Source organism: Apium graveolens, chromosome 4 (assembly GCF_009905375.1).
Source record: "Apium graveolens cultivar Ventura chromosome 4, ASM990537v1, whole genome shotgun sequence".
Taxonomy (NCBI): Eukaryota; Viridiplantae; Streptophyta; class Magnoliopsida; order Apiales; family Apiaceae; genus Apium; species Apium graveolens.
Window position 1 is genome coordinate 28,575,970 of NC_133650.1, and position 24,152 is coordinate 28,600,121.

The 24,152-nt window shown below is 35.1% G+C and overlaps 1 protein-coding gene across 1 annotated transcript; it reads left to right on the forward strand.

Moving 5' to 3' along the window:
• Positions 1 to 6,999: 6,999 nt before the first annotated feature.
• LOC141718456 (uncharacterized) lies at positions 7,000 to 7,590 on the forward strand. Its single transcript, XM_074520844.1, has one exon. It carries the CDS (start codon positions 7,000 to 7,002, stop codon positions 7,588 to 7,590), a length of 591 nt encoding a protein of 196 aa, XP_074376945.1.
• Positions 7,591 to 24,152: the final 16,562 nt, after the last annotated feature.

Below are 24,152 nucleotides of genomic sequence, written 5' to 3' on the forward strand. Positions count from 1 at the left end.
AGGAGCATCTGCAACAAATGCAAAGTTATTGCTTTTGTTTATCCCAATCTTTCCAATTCTGTTTTTCTTCTTCTTTCCTGCATCCTCAGTTTTAACCTCCTTGAATGGCTTCTAGGGGGTTTAATCAACCATGGGATTCTTCTCAATTTTAGAAATTGAAGTTGTTTATGTATATTTCTTTTCATTGTCCTCATCAGCAATTTCTTTCTTTATGATCAACTCTTCTTTACTGAAATTTACTTCACATGCTTTGAACATAGGTGAACCAACCTTTCTCAGCAAAGCTGGGACGTCTTCACTTATAGTTGTTCCTTTATCACCTTCAACTTTCATGTTGTTTTTCAATGCATCATAATCCAAGCCAATAGCTATGTTAGCACATGGATTTTTCTTCTCATGGTACTGAGCAATTAACTGAGATGTATTTCTGAATGATTTTAGTTTCACTTCATTCTTCTCTAGCTTCTCCCTCAACACAGCTTCTATCTCAGAAGCATACTTTAGCTTGTTCTTTAGATATTCATTTTCTTGCTTGACAATTTCAAGCTCAATAAGCTGCAGTTCTAGATCTTGTTTCTCAATCTCAAGCTTCTCATTGGCTTTTGATAGCCTATTGACCTCCTCAGTAGCTGCTATCATGCTAGTATGCATGTGGAACATTTTTATGCTCATCTTTTCAACAATATCCTTATATTGACTAGCATTCAAATCAATAGTGGTAAGAGTTGGTACCTTTGTTGTTGATGAGGATGACTCTCCTTACTCCAAGGCCATGAGTGCATAGTTTCCAAACTCCTCATCTTCATCATTGTCAGAATCATCCCAACTCTTTCATTCTGCAATATAAGCTCTACCTTGTTGGTTTCTTAGAAGATCCTCATACTTTGCCTCCAATTCAAGATAGGCCTTGTCCTTCTTCACTTTCTTTATCTTCCTGCATTTTATAGCAAAGTGGTCCAATTCATCACAACTGAAGCACCTGATCTTTGACCTGTCAATAGATCCCGTTTTGTAGCCACTTTCCCACCAGAGTTGTATAGTGCTTTTCTTTTCCAGCTGTTGTCCTTGTTGGATGTTTGTCTCTTATTTTTGAAGAACTTTGGCTTCTTTAGTCTAATGTTAGAAAATTTTCTTGCTAAGTAAGCCATAAAATGATCTAACTCATCCAGTTTATCTAAGGTATAAAATTCATCATCTTCAAGTTCTAGAATAACTTGCTTCTGTGGTTCCTTGTTCTTTTGCTCATTGCTTGGAACAACAGGAGTCTAGATTTCTTTTTCATCATCAATTGACTGGTTATCATTAAACACTAGAGCACTTGATCCATCAACAATGTGCCCTTGACCATCTCTTAAAGACTTTCTTTGAATCATTTCCAGTTCATAGGTTTTTAAGATACCATATAAAACCTTCAATGTCATCATGCTCAAGTCTCTCCCTTCTCTTATAGCTGAGATCTTCTGTTCTAAATGGTCAGGAAGGGTGAGCAAAAACTTTAAGTTAACCTCCTCAGCTTCATAGTATTTGTCATGAAGCTGCAAGTCATTAATCAGCTTATTGAATTATTCAAAAACATCAGTTATACTATCCTTTGGTTTAGCCATAAAACTCTCATACTAAGATACCAAAATTCTCCCTTGGTTTTGTAGCGACTGAAAATTTCGAAACCCGTCTTAAAAGGGGATTAAGGTGTTTAAACATATGAATACGAATTATGTGTTAAATATAAATGTTTAAATGGATATTATATTCCAGTTGACGTGTCAGCTAGTGTAGAGAATATGATTGGGAAGCGTAGTTAAAAGCGCTCAGCGTCGGGCCGTCAGTCAGGAAGCGACCCGTTACGCGAAAAGTGAATATTAATAAAAAGGAGAAATTTTTATGCTTGAGTATATTGCAATATGAGTCGTGATATGTGAGTTTATGTTGTTGCCTGTTAATGTGCATGAATATGTAATCTGGAATTTTTTTTAAATGATTTTAAGGGATTTATTTGATTTAAATAAGATTTTTTGAACCTTTATATATTTTTATAAAATTATATGAGTATGGTAAAGGCATGAAATTTGCTTTATTATCTTCGAAATAGTCCCGGAGACTTTCTAAAAATGATAGATGAAATTATTTTGTGATCGGCGTAATTTAAAATGATTTTATCGGGTTATATTTCTATTTTGAGCGTAATCTTGTAAAATTCATATAAAATAAATCGTACGCTCAAAAATTATTTTAAAAATTTGGCTAGAAAGATAATTTCAAGATATAAATTGTAAATTTATTTTTCATATTATTTTCACCTTTTCTGAGGGAGTTATATTATCCAAATTTGTTTTTGAGTTTTTGAATAAAAGAAAAGAAGTTTCAAGAATTAGTTGGTAAAATACCATTTTGCCCCTCCACTCACTTATAAATACACCCACTCTTCCTTCCTTCCTCCCCACTTTCTCTTTTTTTTCTCCCTCTCTCTCTTGAATTCTCTCTTCTCTCTCTCTCTCTCTCTCTCTCTCTCTCTCTCTCTCTCTCTCTCTCTCTCTCTCTCTCTCTCTCTCTCTCTCTCTCTCTCTCTCTCTCTCTCTCTCTCTTCTACATACAACATTAAATCCTACTTGGAATTTAAAGATCTTGTCATTGATCTTCATCATTTTTAATCCTTTATCTATATACTATTTTCATGTAAGTGTTTAAGAAGGTTTTTGCATCAACATCTCTTGGTTATATCTAAGAAAATATAATTTCTTAGTGTGTGTCCATAAGAGAGTATAGTGCATTAAATTATGTGGTTTTCTAGGGTTTTGTTTTGATGTTAGTTCGGATTTTGCTAGTAAAAAGGAGGGTTTGATTTTGGTTCGAGTTTTACAAAGGGTTTTGGTTTAAAAATCTAATTTTTGGTTCGAATTTTCTTTTAAATGATTTGAATGGATGAGTTGCGGTTTGAACTTGAGTTTATGCTTGATTCTTGAACTTGCATGTTAATCATTGTTAATTAATAGTTAATTTTTGGGCATGCATGTAGATCATTGCTAGTTAATAGATAATCTTTGAACTTGCATGTTGATGATTGGATTTAGAGGAGTTTTGGTTCAATTTTTATAAAAAAAAAAGTTTAAAAGGGGTTTTCTTGTTAAGAATTGAGTGAAGATAGGCTTTAAAGACAAAAATTGAAATTGCATGGTAATATAAGAATTGCATTTTGTTTGTTTGATTAGGGCCGAATAAGGCTTGGATTTGTAAGAAAGAAATAGTTTTTAAACTACTTGATTGGTTAATAAGATTTGTGATTTGATAATCTGTTGCTTGTGACTTTGTTTTTTATTCAAATTTTGTGGTATGAGTGGATGATATGGCAACATTTAATTAGTTTAAGTCCTAATAAAGCTAGGATAAAAATCTAGATTATGCATGATGATAATAAGTGGTTGCATGTTGATATCTTGGCTTGGTTCCATTATTTTGGTTCGAATTTTTGAGTTAAAAAAAGGAATAAGTTATTTGGTTGTCGAGTTATTTGTTTGGTTTACTATATATTTTGGTTCAAATTTTGGGATTAAAAAGAAAACGATGAGTCGTTTCGATATAAGGTTATATAAAGGGTTTGGAGTATTAAGGTATAGTATGTTATGTAATATCGTTGGGTCGTACTATGTGATTCTATGATTAATTTTAATTTGGAGTATACGAGTATATTATAATGCATGCTATGAGAATATGGTCGAGTATATATACTTGCTATGTGTTATTCGAGTATACTATGATTATGCATTAGTATATGAGTTAAGTATTATTGCGATATGGGGAAATCGTTAGGCGTTTTGAGAAAGGTCGAGTGTTGAGTAAGTTGCTGATTAGGGATTCTGTTTTGGATTGTAGATTCGGTTAGCAGAGGCATTCAGGCTAGAAAAGGGAAATGAATCTTAGGTGGCAATAGTTCAGTTTCAGTAAAGCAGGAAAGCGATTTAAGGCAAGTAACTCTGCCTTCTTTTATGAATTGTTTATAGAGAGGAAATTATTGATGCCATGATAAACTAGAGGCTTTTTATTTTAATTATAATATACCTGTTATTAATTCTGAGAAACCCTGATATTGTTCTTTTAAGAAATTGATATAAGACAATGTTCAATCCTTTGTAGTAACCCTGTTGATTCGTACCCTGAATATCATATTGTTTCCTTTGTTATCTTATGATACCGCAAACCCCACAAGAACTTTTACATTATTCCTTACTTAATTTCTTAGTCAATCCAAGTTCTTCGTTGACCCGTGAACCCTTTCATGAATTGATTGTTGAAACTCTCTTGAATTCGAACTATTTAACCATATTTATCATCTGACCCAGTTTCTTGGTATTGATCCCTGTTTACGCTTGATCTATTCATTTTCCTTGAAATCTGTAATTGTACTTAAGAATGATTTTCGACTTGATTGAGTCCAAATGATTTTACATTCTTGGTAATGTTAAACTAAATTTGGTCAACTCTTTTCTTTTTTTCCAATACAAAGGTTTTCCAAATGAATTGCTAGTGGATTGGATAGAGACGTAAGAGGCTAGTAGGACTAGTCCAGTCACATAAGAGGCTAGCGGGGCTAGTCCAATATAAGGATATAATGTCATAGGTACCATAACAACCAGATGGAGGTCGGTACGGACTGATCACCCGTATTATAATTTAAAGATGGATGTTCCAATCAAGGGTTCCCTTATATTCTATAAAGATGGAAATGTTTATATACTTTGAGTCGTTGCTCCTTATTCTTTAAAAGATGAAATGAAATGAAATGGAACAACTCGAGTCTTTGTTTTGATTAAAATGTTGTGAACCATGTCACTTTACATTGATGATAAGTTTCAAATTTTGATTGAATATTTCCTTATGTTAAGAAACACTTTGAAGTCCTGCTAATGATTTGAGATGAATGTCGGCTTTCACCCTAACCTGAGCCTTGATTCCTGAAAGCCCAAATCCTTCTTCATAACCCTTTCATAGCCAGAGATAGAAATCTGCCACCTAGATATTTAAAGTAGAATGCCTCGTATATTGATATTGATATTGTTACTGCCTTGTCGAACTGTTTATATAGTTACTTGCTGAGCTTATTTGCTCATATATTTTGTTAACCATGGCAGTTAAGAAAGAAGATGGCCAGGCTTAGGCGCACCACTCATCAGAGCATTCCTGCAGGTCCGTGTCGTAGGTTTCCAGATGCCAGGGCAGGTAGAAGTGTGTGTGAGCAAGCGTTTAAGTTGGAAAGATTGTATAAGTTGGGTCAGATACAATGGGTTATCTGTCGGTTCCATGTCGAAATCGACTAAATTTGAATTTATTATTATTTTGGGTTGTAATATATTTATTCTGATTGGTAGTTATAATATTGTATCATACTTAATCCTGTTTTGATCCTGTTAGTGTTTAATCGGGGTTTATTATATCCGTTGTTATCATATTAGTTTAATGGTGTGTGGATCCTCATTTTCTAATCCCGAGATTGACGGTGTCACAAGTTGGTATCAGAGCAACATGATCTAGTCCCTGAGACAAGTTAGGATAAAAGGGTATTTGGGTATATATATATTGCGAGAGTGTTTCGACTCATATAGAGTTGAGTTAGACTATTAGGTATAGTCTAAGTAAAGTAAATAGGTCAAGGGAGAAACTAGAGTTAGGGTGTGGTGACAGTTGAAGTCTTATTTAACCCTAATGCTGGTTCTTGGTTATTGTTTTATGTTTTATCTCAAGACCCCAGTAGTGGTAGTGATTCCAACTCAAAGATTACTTTGACCGGTACCCCAGTGGACTCGATTCTGCCCTCTTTAGAGGAGCCTGTGTATGTTAGTTCAGACCCTGAGGAGGATCCATCAGAGAGTAGTGAGGTCCCTAGGTATGTTTCTCCCCTGAGACCCATTCCAGAGATTCCATCCCCTGAGCGAGAGCCTACTATTCCTGCTAGGACTGTGCCTGCCCATATTGGAGGAAAGTTAGCCCAGGATCGAGATTTTGTTTACTCCCTCATTCCTGAGTGAGGAGCTTTGGTGGATAGGCTGGCTCGAGAGTCTAGGCAGAGGAATTCAGCTATAGAGGATGAGTGGAGAGTCCGGATTCATATAGTGGAGCAGGTTGCCCGGAGGAGATTGGACGAGGGACCATCTACTAGTGATACAGAGGCTGAGGCCAAGAGGGTTCATAAGATCATTCGTTGAATGTGTTGAGAGAGATTCTAGATTCTGGTGATGAGTGAGTTGGTGATGAGCAAGCGGGACATCTGGTGGAGCATGTAGTAGCTGTTATTTGTTTATTTCTTTTCAGCACCGTTAGGCTTTGGGATATTTGGTCAGATGCCGAGATCCCTTTTTCTTTTCATGTTGTATTTCAGAGCTAGTGTTGGTTGCATTAGTAGTAGTTAGTAGAAGTTAGGGGTAGATAGGGGGATATTTTCCAGTTTTTTTCCTTTGTTTAACCCTGCCATATTATTGTACCTTATTCCAGAACTATTGTACATGAACTTCTCTCTTTATGCACAGTTAAAACCTTTCATCTTGTTTACATTTTGGACCTTGGAAATCTTTATAAACAGTTTTACATACCATGTCTCTAAATAACCGTGTTCAATACCTTGTAAGTCATACCCTGTATCATGTGAGAACCCTAACTGATAAGAGAATTATGTAGTAATAGGATTGCATGTGCAACTGGGTAATACTTAAAACCCGTAAAGCTATTTCTAAAAGAGTTTCTATTGATATGTATGCCATGCTATCGTATTGCTAAATAATTGCTCAATCAGGTTTGTAAGAAATGGCTACTTCACCAAATCACCCAGAAGAAGAAACTCAAAACCAAGATCAAGAACAAAACCAAGATACACCTGTGATGAACCGACTCTTTCAACTTTTGCAATAACCCTCAGTCCCTAAAGTCGGTAATTTCAAGCAATTTCAACCCGTACATGCCCCAGAGTTTGTAGGATTGCCCGACCCCATTAAAGCTTAGTCCTGGTTGAGGGAAATGGAGAAAGCTTTTGAGTTAGCAGAAGTTAAGGATGATAAGAAGGCGCAATATGCGAGTTATTATCTTAGGGATGAGGCTCGTTATTGGTGGGAATCTTCTAAGGCGTTGCTGGACAGGAAAGTTATAACCTGGGAGAAGTTTATGGAGACGTTTTTAGAGAAGTATTTGCCAATTTATATGCAAGACCAATTGGAAATGAGATTTTTGAATCTGAGACAGGAAGACATGACTGTGGCGGAATATGAAGTGAATTTTTCGAAGTTAGCAAGGTTTGCGCCTGAGTATGTGAATACCGAAGAAAAGAAGGCCAAAAGATTTCAGCAAGAGCTGAAACCAGGGATTCGAAGTCAGGTGCCTCTTCTTGAAATAAGGAATTATGCCATATTAGTTCATAAAGCGATAATTGTAGAAGGAGAGAAAGAAGCAACTAAGAGGGAAAGTGAAGGAAAGAAAAGAAAGTTTGAGGAATCGATATCAGATCAGGGAAGCTCTAAGTTTAGAGGGAAGTTTGGAAAGAATGGTGGAGGTCAAAGTCAGAAGTTTCAGAAATTCAAACCCGGGAATGGAAACAAGAAGAATCGTTTCTAGAAGACGGGACCAACGATAAAGGACAATAGACCTTTGACCCAGGAGTGCAAGGTTTGTGGAAAGCGACACCCGGGGAGGTGTAACAAGCTGAATGTGACTTGTTTTAAGTGTAATCAGAAATGACACTACTCAATGGAATGCCCAAGTGGTGTAAGAAAGCCAGAGGTGACATATTTCAAATGTGGAAAAGTGGGCCACATGGCAAGGAACTGTAAGGAGCCTGTTCAAAAGGCGATTGTGCTTAGGATTGCTGGACCACCCCCAGCAGCACCAGCAGCCCAGCCGAGGGCAAGAACATTTAACATGACTATGAAAGATGTTGTGTAGGATGTGGATGTGGTAGCAGGTACGCTTATTATAAACTCGGTAGAAGTTAAAGTGTTAATGGATTCTAGAGCAACCAGATCCTTTATTGCTGAAAGCGTTATTGATAGATTAAAGTATGTTGCGTACCCTCTCGAATCTAATTTGACTATGGAAATAGCAAATCAAGAAAGAGTTACTGCCGATAGAATTTGTCCCAATGGAAATGTGGTTATAGAAGGTCGGCACTATTCTGCTAACTTAATACCTTTTAAGTTAGGAGAATTCGACGTTATATTAGGAATGGATTGGTTGTCAAATTATGATGCGCAAATCGAATGTAAAAGCAAGAAGGTGAAGTTAAGAACCAAGGATGGAGATGAGGTGATATTTAGAGGGAAAAAGCAAGAAAAGAAGTTTTTAACAGCCATCCAAATGAAGAGATTGTTGCGACAAGGATGCGAAGCATACTTGGCTCATATGAAGGATGCAGAGAAAGGAATCCTTAAGAATTGAGGATATTCCAGTAGTTAAAGATTTTTCCGATGTGTTTCCAGATAAATTACCTGGACTACCTCTGTATCGAGAGATCGAATTCATGATTGATTTGGATCCTGGAACGGAAACAATTTCAAAATCTCCTTATCGAATGGCGCATGTCGAGATGAAGGAATTAGCGACGCAATTACTGAAATTGTTAGTAAAAGGAGTAATTCGCCCGAGTGTATCCCCGTGGGGTGTACCAGTGCTATTTATGAAGAAGAAAGATGGAAGTATGAGGCTGTGTATCGATTATTGCGAGTTGAATAAGTTAACGATTAAGAATAAGTACCCTCTACTGCAAATTGACGATTTATTTGATCAGCTGAAAGGAGCTACTTGTTTCTCGAAGATTGATTTGAGATCTGGGTATCATCAATAAAAGATTAAAATGGAAGATATACCCAAGACGGCATTTCGAACGAGATATGGACACTATGAGTTCTTGGTAATGGAGTTCGGTTTGAAAAATGCGCCATTTATGGACCTTATGAATAGAGTGTTCAAGAAATATCTAGACAAGTTCGTAATAGTATTTATCGACGATATATTGATATACTCCAAAACGGAAGCCGAACATATGAAACACTTGAGGATCTCTTTGGGAATTTTGAGGAAAGAGAAGTTATACGCGAAGTTTTCTAAATGTGAATTTTGGCTAAAGAAAGTTCAGTTTCTTGGACATATAGTTAACACTGACCGTATTAAAGTCGATCCCATAAAGGTAGAAGCTGTGATGAATTGGGAGAGGCCGAAGACTCCTACAAAAGTAAGAAGTTTTCTCGGACTAGCAGGATATTATAGAAGATTTGTACAAGATTTTTCTAAGATCGATGTACCATTGACTAAGTTGACAAGGAAGAACGAGAAGTTTGTTTGGACAAATAAGTGCAAGGAAAGTTTTCAAGAGCTAAAGAAAAGGTTAGTAACCGTACCAGTGTTGGTTCTACCTGATGAAAAAGGAGAGTTTGTAATCTACAGTGATGCTTCGCATAAAGGACTAGGTTGTATGCTAATACAACACGGAAAGGTAATAGCATATGCGTCAAGGCAGTTAAAGTCGCACGAACTGAAGTATCCTACACATGATTTTGAATTAGCATTAATAGTGTTTACTCTTAAGATTTGGAGGCACTATTTATACGGAGAAAAGTGTGAGATTTATACAGATCACAAGAGCTTAAAATATATCTTTATGCAGAAAGAACTAAACATGAGGCAAATGAGATGGTTGGAATTGATTAAGGATAACTACTGTACGATAAGTTATCATCCTGGGAAGGCGAACGTTGTAGCGGATGCGTTGAGCCGCAAGGAAAGGTTGAATGTGTTGACTTCTTCTGAAGAGTTGATCAAGGAATTTAAAAAATTGGAAATAGAAGTACGAGTGCCTATAGTTGCAAATAAAGCAATGTATGCGATGGCATTTCAGCCAGAAATTTTAGAAAAGATTCGATGTTGTTAAGAACAAGTGATGAATCATGAAAAAGACAAGTTGTTAGGAGAAGAAGTGAGAGCTCAAAAGGATGAAAAAGGAATATATCGCGTTGGCTCGCGCATTTGGATTCCTAACATTGTGGAATTAAAGCACGAGATTTTGCATGAAGCACATAACTCAAAATTTTTGATTCACCCTGGAAGTACGAAAATGTACAAGGATTTGAAAGAAAGTTATTGGTGGCCAAACATGAAGAAGGAGATCGCGGAATGGATAAGTAAATATTATACGTGTCAAAGAGTGAAAGCGGAACATCAGCGACCGAGTAGATTGCTTCAACCACTGGATATACCCGAATAGAAATGGGAGCATATCGCGATGGATTTCGTGGTAGGATTACCAAGGACTAAGTCTAATCATGATGCAATTTGGGTAATAGTCGATCGACTGACAAAATCCGCGCATTTCTTGCCTATCAACGGAAGATTCTCATTGGAAAAGTAGGTCAAGCTGTACTTGGACGAAATCGTAATGCGTCATGGAGTACCAGTATCTATCGTGTCTGATAGAGATCCGAGATTTAACTCGAGATTTTGGCGATAATTTCATGATCATTCGGGAACAAAGTTGAAAATGAGCACCGCGTATCATCCACATACAGACGGAAAAAGTGAAAGGACTATTCAAACGATCGGGGATATGCTGAGAACTTGTGCATCAGATTTCAAAGGAAATTGGGACGACCATTTACCATTGATTGAGTTTTCCTACAACAACAATTATCACGCGAGTATGGGCATGCCACTCTATGAAGCGTTGTATGGAAGAAAATAAATATCCCCTACCTATTGGGATAAAGTTGGTGAGCGCAAGCTGCTAGGCCCAGAATTAGTACAACAAACGAAAGAGAAAGTGGAAGTGATTCGCAAAAAGCTGATAGCTGCTCAAGATCGAGAAAGAAAGTATGCGGACCAGAGTCGAAAGGATGTGCTATTCGAACCCGGAGACAAAGTGTTGCTAAAGATATCTCGATGGAAAGGTTTAACCAGATTCGGAAGAAAGGAAAGTTGAGTCCTAGGTATATTGGACCTTACGAAGTGCTAAGACAAGTTGGAAAAGTGGCATATGAGCTAGAGTTACCTCCACATATGCAACATCTTCATAACGTGTTTCACGTTTCTCTTCTGAAGAAATATAATGCTGATGCCAGTCATGTGATCGAGTTGGAACAAATAGAAATTCAGCAATATTTGTCTTACGTCGAACAACCTGTTCAGATTTTAGATCAAAAAGAGAAGACGCTCAGAAATAAAGTTGTACCTCTAGTTAGAGCATTGTGGAGAAATCATAAGATACAGGAATTGCATGGGATTTAGAAAGTGAAATACGAGAAAAGTATCCCCTTTATTTGTTTAGACTAGATTCTAAGGATAGAATCCTTTAAGGGGGTAGATTGTAGCGACTGAGAATTTCACGACGTGATTAAGTGAATAAAGTATAATTTTGTGTCGTAATTATGAATTTATGTGAATAAAATAAAAGGTTAAATTATTATATGGATTAACGGTTATCGTTGTATAATACTAACTGGTAACGTAAAGTAACTCGTTCCAGTTTGATGAGTCAGCTAAAAGGCTAAGTTGTGTTGTCGGGTCGTCAAGTTGAACGAAACCCATCTTAAAAAGGGATTAAGGTGTTTAAGCATATGAATATGAATTATGTGTAAAATAGAAATGTTTAAATGGATATTATATTCCAGTTTGATGTGTCAGCTAGTGTAGAGAATATGATTGTGAAGCGTAATTCAAAACGCCTAGCGTCGGGATGTCAATCAGGACGCGACCCGTTACGCGAAAAGTGAATATTAATAAAAAGAGGAAATTTTTATTCTCGAGTATGTTGCAATATGAGTCGTGATATGTGAGTTTATGTTGTTTCCTGTTAATGTGCATAATTATATGATCTGGAATTTTTTTTAAAATGATTTTAAGGGATTTATTTGATTTAAATAAGGTTTATTGAACCTTTATATATTTTTATAAAAATATTTGAGTATGGTAAAGGCGTGAAATTTGATTTATTATCTCCTAAATAGTCACAAAGACTTTCTAAAAATGATATATGAAATTATTTTGTGATCGGCGTATTTTAAAATGATTTTATCGGGTTATATTTCCATTTTGAGCGTAATATTGTAAAATTCATAAAAAATAAACTGTACGCTAAAAATTTTTATTAAAAATATGGCTAGAAATATAATTTCAAGATCTATATTTTATAATTATTTTTCATATCATTTTCACCTTTTCTGAGGGAGTTATATATTATCCAAATTCGTTTTTGAGTTTTTAAATAAAAGAAAAGAAGTTTCTAGAATTAGTTGGCAAAAGACCATTTTGCCCCTCCACTCACTTATAAATATACCCACTCTTCCTTCCTTCATCTCCACTCTCTTCTTCCTCTTGGATCACTCTTTCTTTCTCTTTTCTTTTCTCCCTCTCTCTCTCTCTCCCGAGTTTTCTCTCTCTCTCTCTCTCTCTCTCTCTCTCTCTCTCTCTCTCGCCCCCTACATACAACATCAAATCCTACTTGAAATTTAAAGATCTTGCCATTGATCTTCATCATTTTCAATCCTATATCTATATACTCTTTGCATGTAAGTGTTTAAGAAGGTTTTTGCATCAACAACTCTTGGTTATATCTAAGAAAATATAATTTTTTAATGTGTGATCTTAAGAGAGTATATTGCACTAAATTATATGCTTTTCTAGGGTTTTATTTTGATGTTGGTTCGGATTTTCTAGTAAAAAGGAGGGTTTGATTTTGATTCGAGTTTTACAAAGGATTTTGGTTTAAAAATCTAATTTTTGGTTCGGTTTTTCTTTTAAATGATTTGAATGGATGAGTTGTGGTTTGAACTTGAGTTTATGCTTGATTCTTGAACTTGCATGTAAATCATTGTTAGTTAATAGTTAATTTTTGGGAATGCATGTTGATTATTGCTAGTTAATAGATAATCTTTGAATTTGCATGTTGATGATTGGATTTAGAGGAGTTTTGGTTTGATTTTTATAAAAGAAAAAGAGTTTAAAAAGGGTTTTCTTATTAAGAATTGAGTGAAGATAGGCTTTAAAGATAAAAATAGACCTTGCATGTTAATTTAAGAATTGCATGTTGTTTGTTTGATTATAGCCGAATAAGGATTTGATTTGTAAGAAAGAATTAGTTTTTAAACTACTTGATTGGTTGATGAGATTTGTGATTTGATAACTTGTTGCTTGTGACTTGTTTTTTATTCAAATTTTGTGGTATGAGTGGATGATATGACAACATTTAATTATTTTAAGTTCTAATAAGGCTAAGATAAAAAATCTAGACTATGCACGATGACAATAAGTGGTTGCATGTTGATTTGTTGGCTTGGTTCCATTATTTTGGTTCAAATTTTTGAGTTAAAATGGAAAGGAATAAATTGTTTAGTTGTCGGTTATTTGTTTGGTGTACTATGTGTTTTGGTTCGAATTTTTTGATTAAAAAGAAAAGGATGAGTCGTTTCGATATAAGGTTATATTAAGGGTTTGGAGTATTTAAGGTATAGTATGTTATGTGATATCGTTGGGTCATACTATGTGATTCGATGATTAATTATAAATTTGGAGTATGCGAGGATATTGTAATGCATGTTATGAAAATATGGTCGAGTATATATACTTGTTATATGTTATGTGAGTATACTATGATTATGCATGAGTATATGAGTTAAGTGTTATCGCGATATGGGGTAATCGTTAGGCGTTCTGAGAAATGTCGAGTGTCGATTAAGTTGCTGATTAGGGATTCTGTTTTGGATTGTAGATTCGGTTAGCAGAGGCATTTAGGATAGAAAAGGGAAAGGAATCTTAGGTGGCACTAGTTCAGTTTCAGTAACTCTGCCTTCTTTTGTGAATTGTTTATAGTGAGGAAATTATGCCATGATTAACTAGAGGCTTTTTATTTCAATTGTAATGTTCCTATTATTGATTCTGAGAAACCTTGATATTGTTCTTTTGACAAATTGATATCAGACCCTGTTCGATCCTTTCTAGTAACCCTGTTGATTCGTACCCTGAATATCGTATTATTTCCTTTATTATCTTATGATACCGTAAACCCTACAAGAACTTTTACATTCTTCTTTACTTAATGTCTTGATCAATCCAAATTCTTCGTTGACCCGTGAACCCTGTCATGAATTGACTATTGAAACTCTCTTAAATTAGGACTAGTTAACCATGTTTATCATTTGATCCAGTTTCTTGGTATTGATCCCTTTTTTACGCTTGATGGGTTCATTTTCCTTGAAATTTTGAATTGAACTTAAGAATGATTTTCGACTTGATTGAGTCCAAATGATTTCACATTCTTGGTAATGTTAAAATGAATTTAGTCAACTCTTTTCTTCTTTTGATCCAATACAAAGGTTTTCCAAATGAATTCCTGGTGGATTGGATAGAGACGTAAGAGGCTAGTGGGACTAGTCCAGTCACATAAGACGCTAGCGGGGCTAGTCCTATATAAGGCTATGATGCCATAGGTACCATAACAACCAGATGGTGGTCGGTACGGGCTGATCACCCATATTATAATTTAAAGATGGATATTCCAATCAAGGGTTCCCTTATATTCTATAAAGATGAAAATGTTTATATACTTTGAGTCGTTGCTCCTTATTCTTTAAAAGATGAAATGAAATGAAATAGAACAACTCTAGTCTTCATTTTGATTATAATATTGTGAACCCTGTCACTTTACGTTGATGATAAGTTTAAAAGTTTGATTCATTGTTTCCTTCTGTTGAGAAACACTTTGAAGTCCTGCTAATGATTTTGAGATGAATGTTGGCTTTCACCCTAACCTAAGCCTTGATTCCTGAAAGCCCAAATCCTTCTTCATAACTCTTTCATAGCCAGAGATAGAAATCTGCCACCTAGATATTTAAAGTGGAATGCCTCGTATGTTGATATTGATATTGTTACTTCCTTGTAGAACTGTTTATATAGTTACTTGTTGAGCTTCTTTGCTCATATATTTTGCTAACCATGACAGTTAAGAAAGAAGATGGCCAGACTTAGGCGCACTGCTCACCAGAGCATTCCTAGCGGTCCCTATCGTGTCGTGGGTTTCCAGATGCCAGAGCAGGTAGCAGCGTGTGTGAGCAAGCGTTTAAGTCGGAAGGATTGTATAAGTTGGATCAGATACAATAAGTTATTTGTCGGTTCCATGTCGGAATCGAATAAATTTGAATTTATTATTATTTTGGGTTGTAATATATTTATTCTGGTTGGTAGTTGTAATCATGTCCCATACTTAATCTTGTTTAGATCCTGTTAGTTTTTAATCGGGTTTTATTATGTCCACTATTATCATATTAGTTTAATGGTGTGTGGGTCCTTATTTCATAACCCCGAGATTGAGGGTGTCACAGGTTTGACCTAACTTCCTATGTTACCTCACACAGAATTTCTATCTTTTCCCAGATCTGTTTGGCTGTGTCAGAATTGATAATGTTATTGTACATTACCTTATCAAGTGACTCTATTAAAATCAGTTGCAAGCCACTATCCAGAGAGACTTTCTCCTTTTCAGGTTCGGTATATTTTGAGGGATCTTTAAGGACATAATGAGCTGGAATGACCATGTATCCATCTGTAGATTCCTCAACTCTTTCCAGGAGGTGAAAGGACCATTCTTGAAAATCTGAACATATAATAGGTTGGCCATCTTTATAAACACCAACATCTACTTTTTCCATAATGTGTAGTTAGATCTGTCAAAGGAAGGAATCTTGATACTGCTAATCTTCTGTGTATTCATTCTTCAAAGATCTTTAATCTGTTTGATTTCAGATTTTGCTCTGATACCACTTTTTAGGTAATGAATACAACACAGAGGTGGGTGAATGTGTTTTAGATATTTTTAATGTTTTTTGAATGTTTGTTACTTGGTGAACAAAGCAGATTAGAAATGTCGTAATATTATGTTAACTGAAATTAAAATAGTTCACACAAAATTTCAAAACTCACTTAATTTTATATTAAAATTAAGCTAGTATTTTGATACAAATCCTGGGTTCTTTGTAAGTAAAGAACTCAGCTTCTTCCTTGAGAGAGTTACAAGAATACTAGATCTGTTTGATACTATATTAAAAGCAAAGGACCAGTGTTTACTTTATAGATTAGTAAACATGGGTTTACACTGAAAGGAATATGTCCTAAGTCCAATCATGTATTAGGATTTAGGAATAACTTTTTATGTAATCTGTTTTGATTTCATTGATATTAATAAAAGACTTGTTTTGTTTTAATTACGGTATCTATCTATTTAAGTGTTTAAATAAGATATATCATAGTTTAGAGTAAAGCTTTTATAGATTATGATGAGATCATAATAGTGAGACCTAAAAGATGATAACTCTAAACTTAAATAGTTCCTGATCATAGAATTACTAACTGGTAATTAATAATCCGCAAAGATCGGTACATACTATGCTTGCTTCATTATGAAGGATGTCTGTTCTCATAGACATTTGTATGGTGACACTATAGCTAGTATGTAGGTGCTTATTATAGAATAAGTTTACTGAACATGACTCGCACAGCTGAACAACTGATGGAGTTCACTCACGTGTCAGCAGTTGTTCACATAGTGATAGTTATACAAGTATCCTTAGACTTGAGGTCATCATAGTCATCTTGTGTACACTGAACTATGCTTTGGTTTAGTTCTTAGTCTCCAGGGACAATTATTAGGGCTCTACTAGGTATAGGAATTTGTACACGAAGATAGTGTATGATCAATATAGGATCTACCCCTTCCAGTGAAGGAAGCGAATGTTCAAGGCTGATCCACTTATGCTAGTTCAGGAATCTCTGGCCAGAGTGAATGAAATTAGAAAGGAGTTTCTAATTTGCATAGAACTACGCATAGTAAATGGTAAGCAAGTGATTAAATTAGATAGGCTTGACACGAGATCCATGCCTTGTATTTAATCGGGACATTGTAGGGTAGAAGGAGTTTATTGTACGGTAACTATTCACTGAATAGGTTCTTGGTATTCTAAGCAGTGAATTCATATTATCCGGATAGTCGCGATATGCTGAGAAGTATCCCTCACGATGTAGAATAAATGTGATTAATTAATTAATCATATTTAATAAATTAGAGAATTTATATAAATAATGATAAAATAGTTTTATTATTATTTATTTCTACTACCGGCTTAATATTTAACCTACAGGGTCACACCATAAAAAGAGAATAATTTAATGGTGGAGGAATTAATTAATAATGACTAATAATTATTTATTTATGAAATAAATAATTAATTGGCAAATTTAATAATTGATTAAATGAGATTTAATTGATTATAAATTAATTAAGAAAAGTTCTTAATATTATTAATTAAGGATTTAATTTTTGGAAATTAAATCAAGAGAGAGAATTATTTCTAAAGTGTTTAGAAAAAGGATTAATAATTAAAAGGTGTTTTAATTATTAATGAGAATAATAAATGGGATAATAATAATAATATTTATGGGAAAATTTTAGCTGAAAATTTTGCCTATAAATATACTATTATAAACCCTATTTTTATTCGTACCCAAAAACCCAAAAGTTTTAGAAAAACAAATTCTCTCCACCTCCTCCTCCTTAACGTCGTTTTCTTGGTGGATACCGGTGGAGTGCTTCACGTTTGAGGAGCAGCTGTTAAGGATCTCCGATCGTTGCTTTTGGATCGCTATTAAAGGTTAGTAATCGATCCCTATGTTTTTACCACGATTTATATGCTTTTATTTTGGATTTTATATGTGTAAAAAGTGTTTTACCATGCCTCCGCTGCGATTAAAATCCATCAATGGTATCAGAGCATAGGTTGTATGCATATAGATCTGTGGTAAAAATTTCAGAATTTTATATGCTTCTATGAATTAATTATGATTTTTACAAGTTATATCATGGATTAATTTTGTCTGATGAGAAATCATTTCTCAGAATAATTTTGAATGTTGATATGGGTTCTACAAGTGTTGTAGATCGTCTGGGTATTTTTTTCATAATTTTATGATGTATAGATTTTTTATTATGAATTTTTGAAGATCTTGCAATTAAATTCGTAATTAAATAAATCATATATATATATATATTATTTGTAAGTATATATATGTACATCTGTTGCTTGTCTGCATAATCTGTCTGTATGCACGGAAAGAAGACAGACACGGTACAGAACTGTCAGGCACGGAATTCCATGGGCGGCTTCGCGACGATCGAAAAAAAAAGGGTGTCGCGCATTCCGGGAATACATTACACCCTGTGGTGCATTCACGGAATGCGTTACACCTTTTAATGGCTTAAAAGGGTTGTAACGCATTACCGGAATGCGTTACAGGGCTTGTAACGCGTTCCTGTATTGCGTTACAGCCCGACTGTTCACATTAAATTTGATTTTCTGGGAGTTTCGTAACTCCGTTTTGGGCGTACAATATATCGTTGGATTCGTTTTTCTGAGACGGATCTAATGGTGTGATCAAATTTTAGTTTATATAAAAGTTTTGAATTGTTTATATTTCCATGAAGTGTTTTAAAGCTGTTTTTAACTATTTTAATTGCTTTTAAATGCTTCATGTGATACATAGAGATATATAATGCTTAGAATAATATGCTAGATGATGTAACATGCCTACCTTGATGTTTATTCATGTTTATATATTTGATATATGCTTAGTTTATCATGCGATGATAGATTTAGGTGAACTTAAATGAACATAAGGCGTTTGTTAGACAACCTAGTATAGTGAAATTGTTTCATAACCTTAATAACAATATTATGAATACAATCATGAGATTCTTGTGTTTATGAAACACGTAATTGAATATGAATTTTCGATATGAGAGAAAGGATGATTCTGTCAACAACAGATTTCTATCTGTAAGAAAGGGTTATTAAGTGACGCCTCTTGACAATGCTCCACCCGATCTGGGAATCATCTGATTATTGATTATTGATTTGAAATATTTAATTTAAAAGGAAGAATCTCTTTATAATATGATTATGATTGTAACGTAATATAATCCCTCTAAAATTAAATAATATCAAGTAGTAATTGGCCAATGATACAACGGGCTTGTGTCGGTCATAGCCTTCCAACATGATAGAAAGTAGTTCTTATTTTTGAATCATTGTCGGTTCGTGCTACAGCCGAGGGCTTTGATTTCGAAATAAGAAATACTTGTCTATTACATATAGATGTGTACATTGAATAAGAATCTAAAGGTCAGTACGTGCCACAGCCGTGGGCCTTTGGGGACTGATTCAACTGTACGGAATGTTGGGTTAGACTTGACTTAGAATATTGAGTTTGTCGTGCCACAGCCGAGACTCAATTATTCAAGAGGCTAAAGTTTGATTAGGGAATAACATAAGATGTAATTGACAAGAGTTGTCTGCCTATTGAACATTACATGGCGGTTCGTGCCACAGCGGGGGTTGTGTAATGGAATGTAGGACCCTATTCCCACTAGCATTATGAATGCTTAATTTTTCACGTAGGGGGTTGAATAAATTAGGTAAACTAGTGGGAGCCACTTATGAATAAAGACTCGATTCATATAGTGTTTTTAAAATGAAATCGAATATTTGCTAAGTGTTGTTATGTGTTTATCATTTATAGATTTACAATATACATTATGTCTTCTGCACTATCACTAAGGAGCATACTGGATGCTCACAAATTGACTGGTCCTAATTATGCTGACTGGCTTCGAAACTTGAGAATTGTTCTCAGGATTGAGAAGCTGGAATACGTGATTGACTCACCTAAGCCTACTGAACCTGCTAGTGATGCACATAATGATGAACATGTTGTGTATCGTAAGTGGATAGATGATGCAAATGTTGCTCAATGCATCATGCTAGCTTCCATGAACATTGAGCTACAGAAGCAACATGAGCATATGGATGCTCACACTATCCTCATGCATCTACAAGAGTTGTATGATGTGGCGGGGAGGACAGCTCGATATGAGATATCGAAGGAGCTGTTCGGTTGTAGGATGTCTGAGGGATCATCTGTGAATGACCATGTACTTAAGATGATCAATTTGATTGAACGTCTTGGACAACTTGGTTTTGCCATGGATGGGGAGCTGAGCCAAGACTTGGTCTTGCAATCGCTTCCGAGTTCGTTCTCGCAGTTTGTTGTGAACTTTCACATGAATAAGTTGGATGTTAGCCTGCCTGAACTCCACAACATGTTGAAGAGTGCGGAATCGAATTTCCCCCCTAAGAAGAGTTCTATTCTTCTAATTGGTGAAGGTTCCAATCCTAAGAAAAGGAAGAGGAACTCTTCCAAGAAGAAGAAAGTAGGTGAAGAAAAGCCGGTTCCACCAAAAGCTAAAGACCCCAAGAGCAAAGTTGTTTGCTTTCACTGTAACAAGGTGGGGCAATGGAAGAGGAACTGCAAGGTTTACCTTGCAGAATTGAAGAAGAAGAAAGGTAGTGAGACTACCGCTTCTGATTCAGGTATGTTCATGATAGAAGTGAATATGTCATTAAATCAAATTTCTACTTGGGTATTAGATACCGCCTGTGGTTCTCAAATCTGTAATTTGTTGCAGGGACCAAGGAGAAGTAGGACTCTTGAGGAAGAGGAGGTGATTCTACTGATGGGAAATGGAGCAAGAGTTGCAGCTGAAGATGTAGAATCATTTCATTTACATATGCCTACGGGCAAAACTATTGTTTTAAATAATTGTTATTTTGTTCCCTCGATTGTGAGGAATATTATTCCCATGTTAGACTTGGCTGGATTTTCATTTATTATTGAGAATAATGAATGTTCTATTCTTAGAGATAATATTCTTTATGGACGTGGTACTTTAAATAATAGTCTGTATAAATGTGACATAATTTACTTCAGATTGAACAAACTAATAAAAGAAAAGGGATGATGAAAATCTCACTTCATAGTGGCACTGCAGTCTCCATTTAGTAGACATGGAGGGAGGACTGCAAATTTGCTAGGAATGGTATACACAGATGTATGTGGACCAATGTCTAAGCAAGCCATGGGTGGATTTTCATACTTCATTACTTTCATAGATGATAGATCTAGATTCGGATATGTGTTTGATGAAACACAAGTCTGAAGCCTTTAAAAAGTTCAAAAAGTATAAGTATGAAGTGGAGAAACAAACCAAACATAGTATTATAATTCTTCGATTAGATTGAGGTGGTGAATACTTTAATTGAGTGTTTCTAGATTATCTCAAAGTAAATGGTATAGTCTCTCAGTGGACTCCTCCAGATTGGTATCTGAAAGGAGAAATCGAACTTTGTTAGACATAGTTCGGTCCATGATGAGCTATGAGAATCTTCCAGTATTCCTATGGGGTTATGCATTGGAAACCTCAACATATTTACTGAATAAGGTGCCTTCCAAATCTGTTCCTCAAACTCCGTATGAGATATGGAAAGAAAGGAAACCGAGTCTTAAACACGTTAAGATTTGGGGATGTCCAACTTATGTCAAGTAAGTTGACCCAGATAAGCTGGAATATCGATCCGTAAAATATAGTTTTGTGGGATATCCTAAAGAGACTTTAGGGTATTACTTTTACACCGATCATCGGGTGTTTATCTCCAGACATGCTACCTTCTTGGAAAAGGAGTTTATCCTTGAAGGAAACAGTGGGAGCAAAATTGAACTTGATGAAGTTCAAGAAGCACAAACTACTACGGATCAAGTGGAAACACCTGTTCTGACTGAACAACCTTTTGTGGAACAGCCCATTCATAGAACAGGGAGAGTGTCTCGCCAACCTGAGAGGTAATATGGCCTTGTCATTAAGAATGACAATGAGTTGTCGATCATTGATGATGACGACCCTGTGACCAATAATGAGGCTATGAGTAGTGTTGACTCAGAGAAATGGCATAGTGCCATGAAATCCGAAAAGGAATCTATGTATACGGTATACGAAAGAATGATTGGAGCAGATGGCCAGGTGGAGACCTATAAGGCCAGGCTTGTGGCAAAAGGATTCAAACAAAGGCAATGGATTGACTTTGATGAAACCTTTTACCTGTAGCCCTGTTAAAATCAGTTCGGATTTTACTTGCGATTGCTGCTTACTACGACTATGAGATCCGGCATATAGCCAGATGGTTTTCTTTCCGAGGGAAATGAAAACCTAGTGTGTAAGCTACTGCGAACCATATGTGGTTTAAAGCAAGCTTCTCGTAGATGGAATATCTGTTTTGGTGAGACAATCAAAGAGTTTGATTTTATCAAAAACGTAGATGAACCATGCGTCTACAAAAGGGTTAGTGGGAGCGCGGTAACATTTCTTGTATTGTATTGAAATAGAGTTGACACACATAATAACATAGCAGACCCACTCACAAAGCTACTTTCTGAAAGTCACTTTGATCGTCATAAAGACTAGATGGGTATTAGATACCAGAGTGATTGGATTTAGTTCAAGTAGGAGATTGAAAGGAATATGTCCTAAGTCCAATCATGTATTAGGATTTAGGAATAACTTTTTATGTAATCTGTTTTGATTTCATTAATATTAATAGAAGACTTGTTTTGTTTTTATTACGGGCTCTATCTATTTAAGTATTTAAATAAGATATACCATAGTTTAGAGTAAAGCTTTTATGGATTATGATGAGATCATAATAGTGAGACCTAAAAGATGATAACTCTAAACTTAAATAGTTCCTGATCATAGGATTACTAACTGGTAATTAATAATCCGCAAAGATCGGTACATACTATGCTTGCTTCATTATGAAGGATGTCTGTTCTCATAAACATTTGTGTGGTGACACTATAGCTAGTATGTAGGTGCTTATTATAGAATAAGTTCACTGAACATGACTCGCACAGCTGAACAACTGATGGAGTTCACTCACGTGTCCGCAGTTGTTCACATAGTGATAGTTATACAAGTATCCTTAGACTTGAGGTCATCATAGTCATCTTGTGTACACTGAACTATGCTTTGGTTTAGTTCTTAGTCTCCAGGGACAATTATTAGGGCTCTACTGGGTATAGGAATTTGTACACGAAGATAGTGTATGATCAATATAGGAACTACCCCTTCCAGTGAAGGAAGCGAATGTTCAAGGCTGATCCACTTATGCTAGTTCAGGAATCTCTGGCCAGAGTGAATGAAATTAGAAAGGAGTTTCTAATTTGCATAGAACTATGCATAGTAAATGGTAAGCAAGTGATTAAATTAGATAGGCTTGACACGAGATCCATGCCTTGTATTTAATCGGGACATTGTAGGGTAGAAGGAGTTTATTGTACGGTAACTATTCACTGAATAGGTTCTTGGTATTCTAAGCAGTGAATTCATATTATCCGGATAGTCGCGATATGCTGAGAAGTATCCCTCACGATGTTGAATAAATATGATTAATTAATTAATCATATTTAATAAATTAGAAAATTTATATAAATAATGATAAAATAGTTTTATTATTATTTATTTTTACTACCGGCTTAATATTGAACCTACAGGGTCACACCATAAAAAGAGAATGATTTAATGGTGGAGGAATTAATTAATAATGGCTAATAATTATTTATTTATGAAATAAATAATTAATTGGAAAATTTAATAATTGATTAAATGAGATTTAATTGATTATAAATTAATTAAGAAAAGTTCTTAATATTATTAATTAAAGATTTAATTTTTGGAAATTAAATCAAGAGAGAGAATTATTTCTAAAGTGTTTAGAAAAAGGATTAATAATTAAAAGGTGTTTTAATTATTAATGAGAATAATAAATGGGATAATAATAATAATATTTATGGGAAAATTTCAGCTGAAAATTTTGCCTATATAAACCCTATTTTCATTCGTACCCAAAAACCCAAAAGTTTTAGAAAAACAAATTCTCTCCACCTCCTCCTCCTCCTCCTTAACGTCCTTTTCTTGGTGGATACCGGTGGAGTGCTTCACGTTTGAGGAGCAGCTGCTAAGGATCTCCGATCGTTGCTTTTGGATCGCTATTAAAGGTTAGTAATCGATCCCTATGTTTTTACCACGATTTATATGCTTTTATTTTGGATTTTATATGTGTAAAAAGTGTTTTACCATGCCTCCACTGCGATTAAAATCCATCATACACAGCATGCAATAGAATGTACTAAACCCTACTTTAAGTTATCTCTAAAGCTTTCTATTTCTGGCTTAGTGTGTCTTTGCAAATCCTGTGAAT

Bases quoted from the DNA above. Each gene is read 5' to 3' on its own strand.
- LOC141718456 (XM_074520844.1), top strand. From the start codon at position 7,000: ATGGAGAAAGCTTTTGAGTTAGCAGAAGTTAAGGATGATAAGAAGGCG.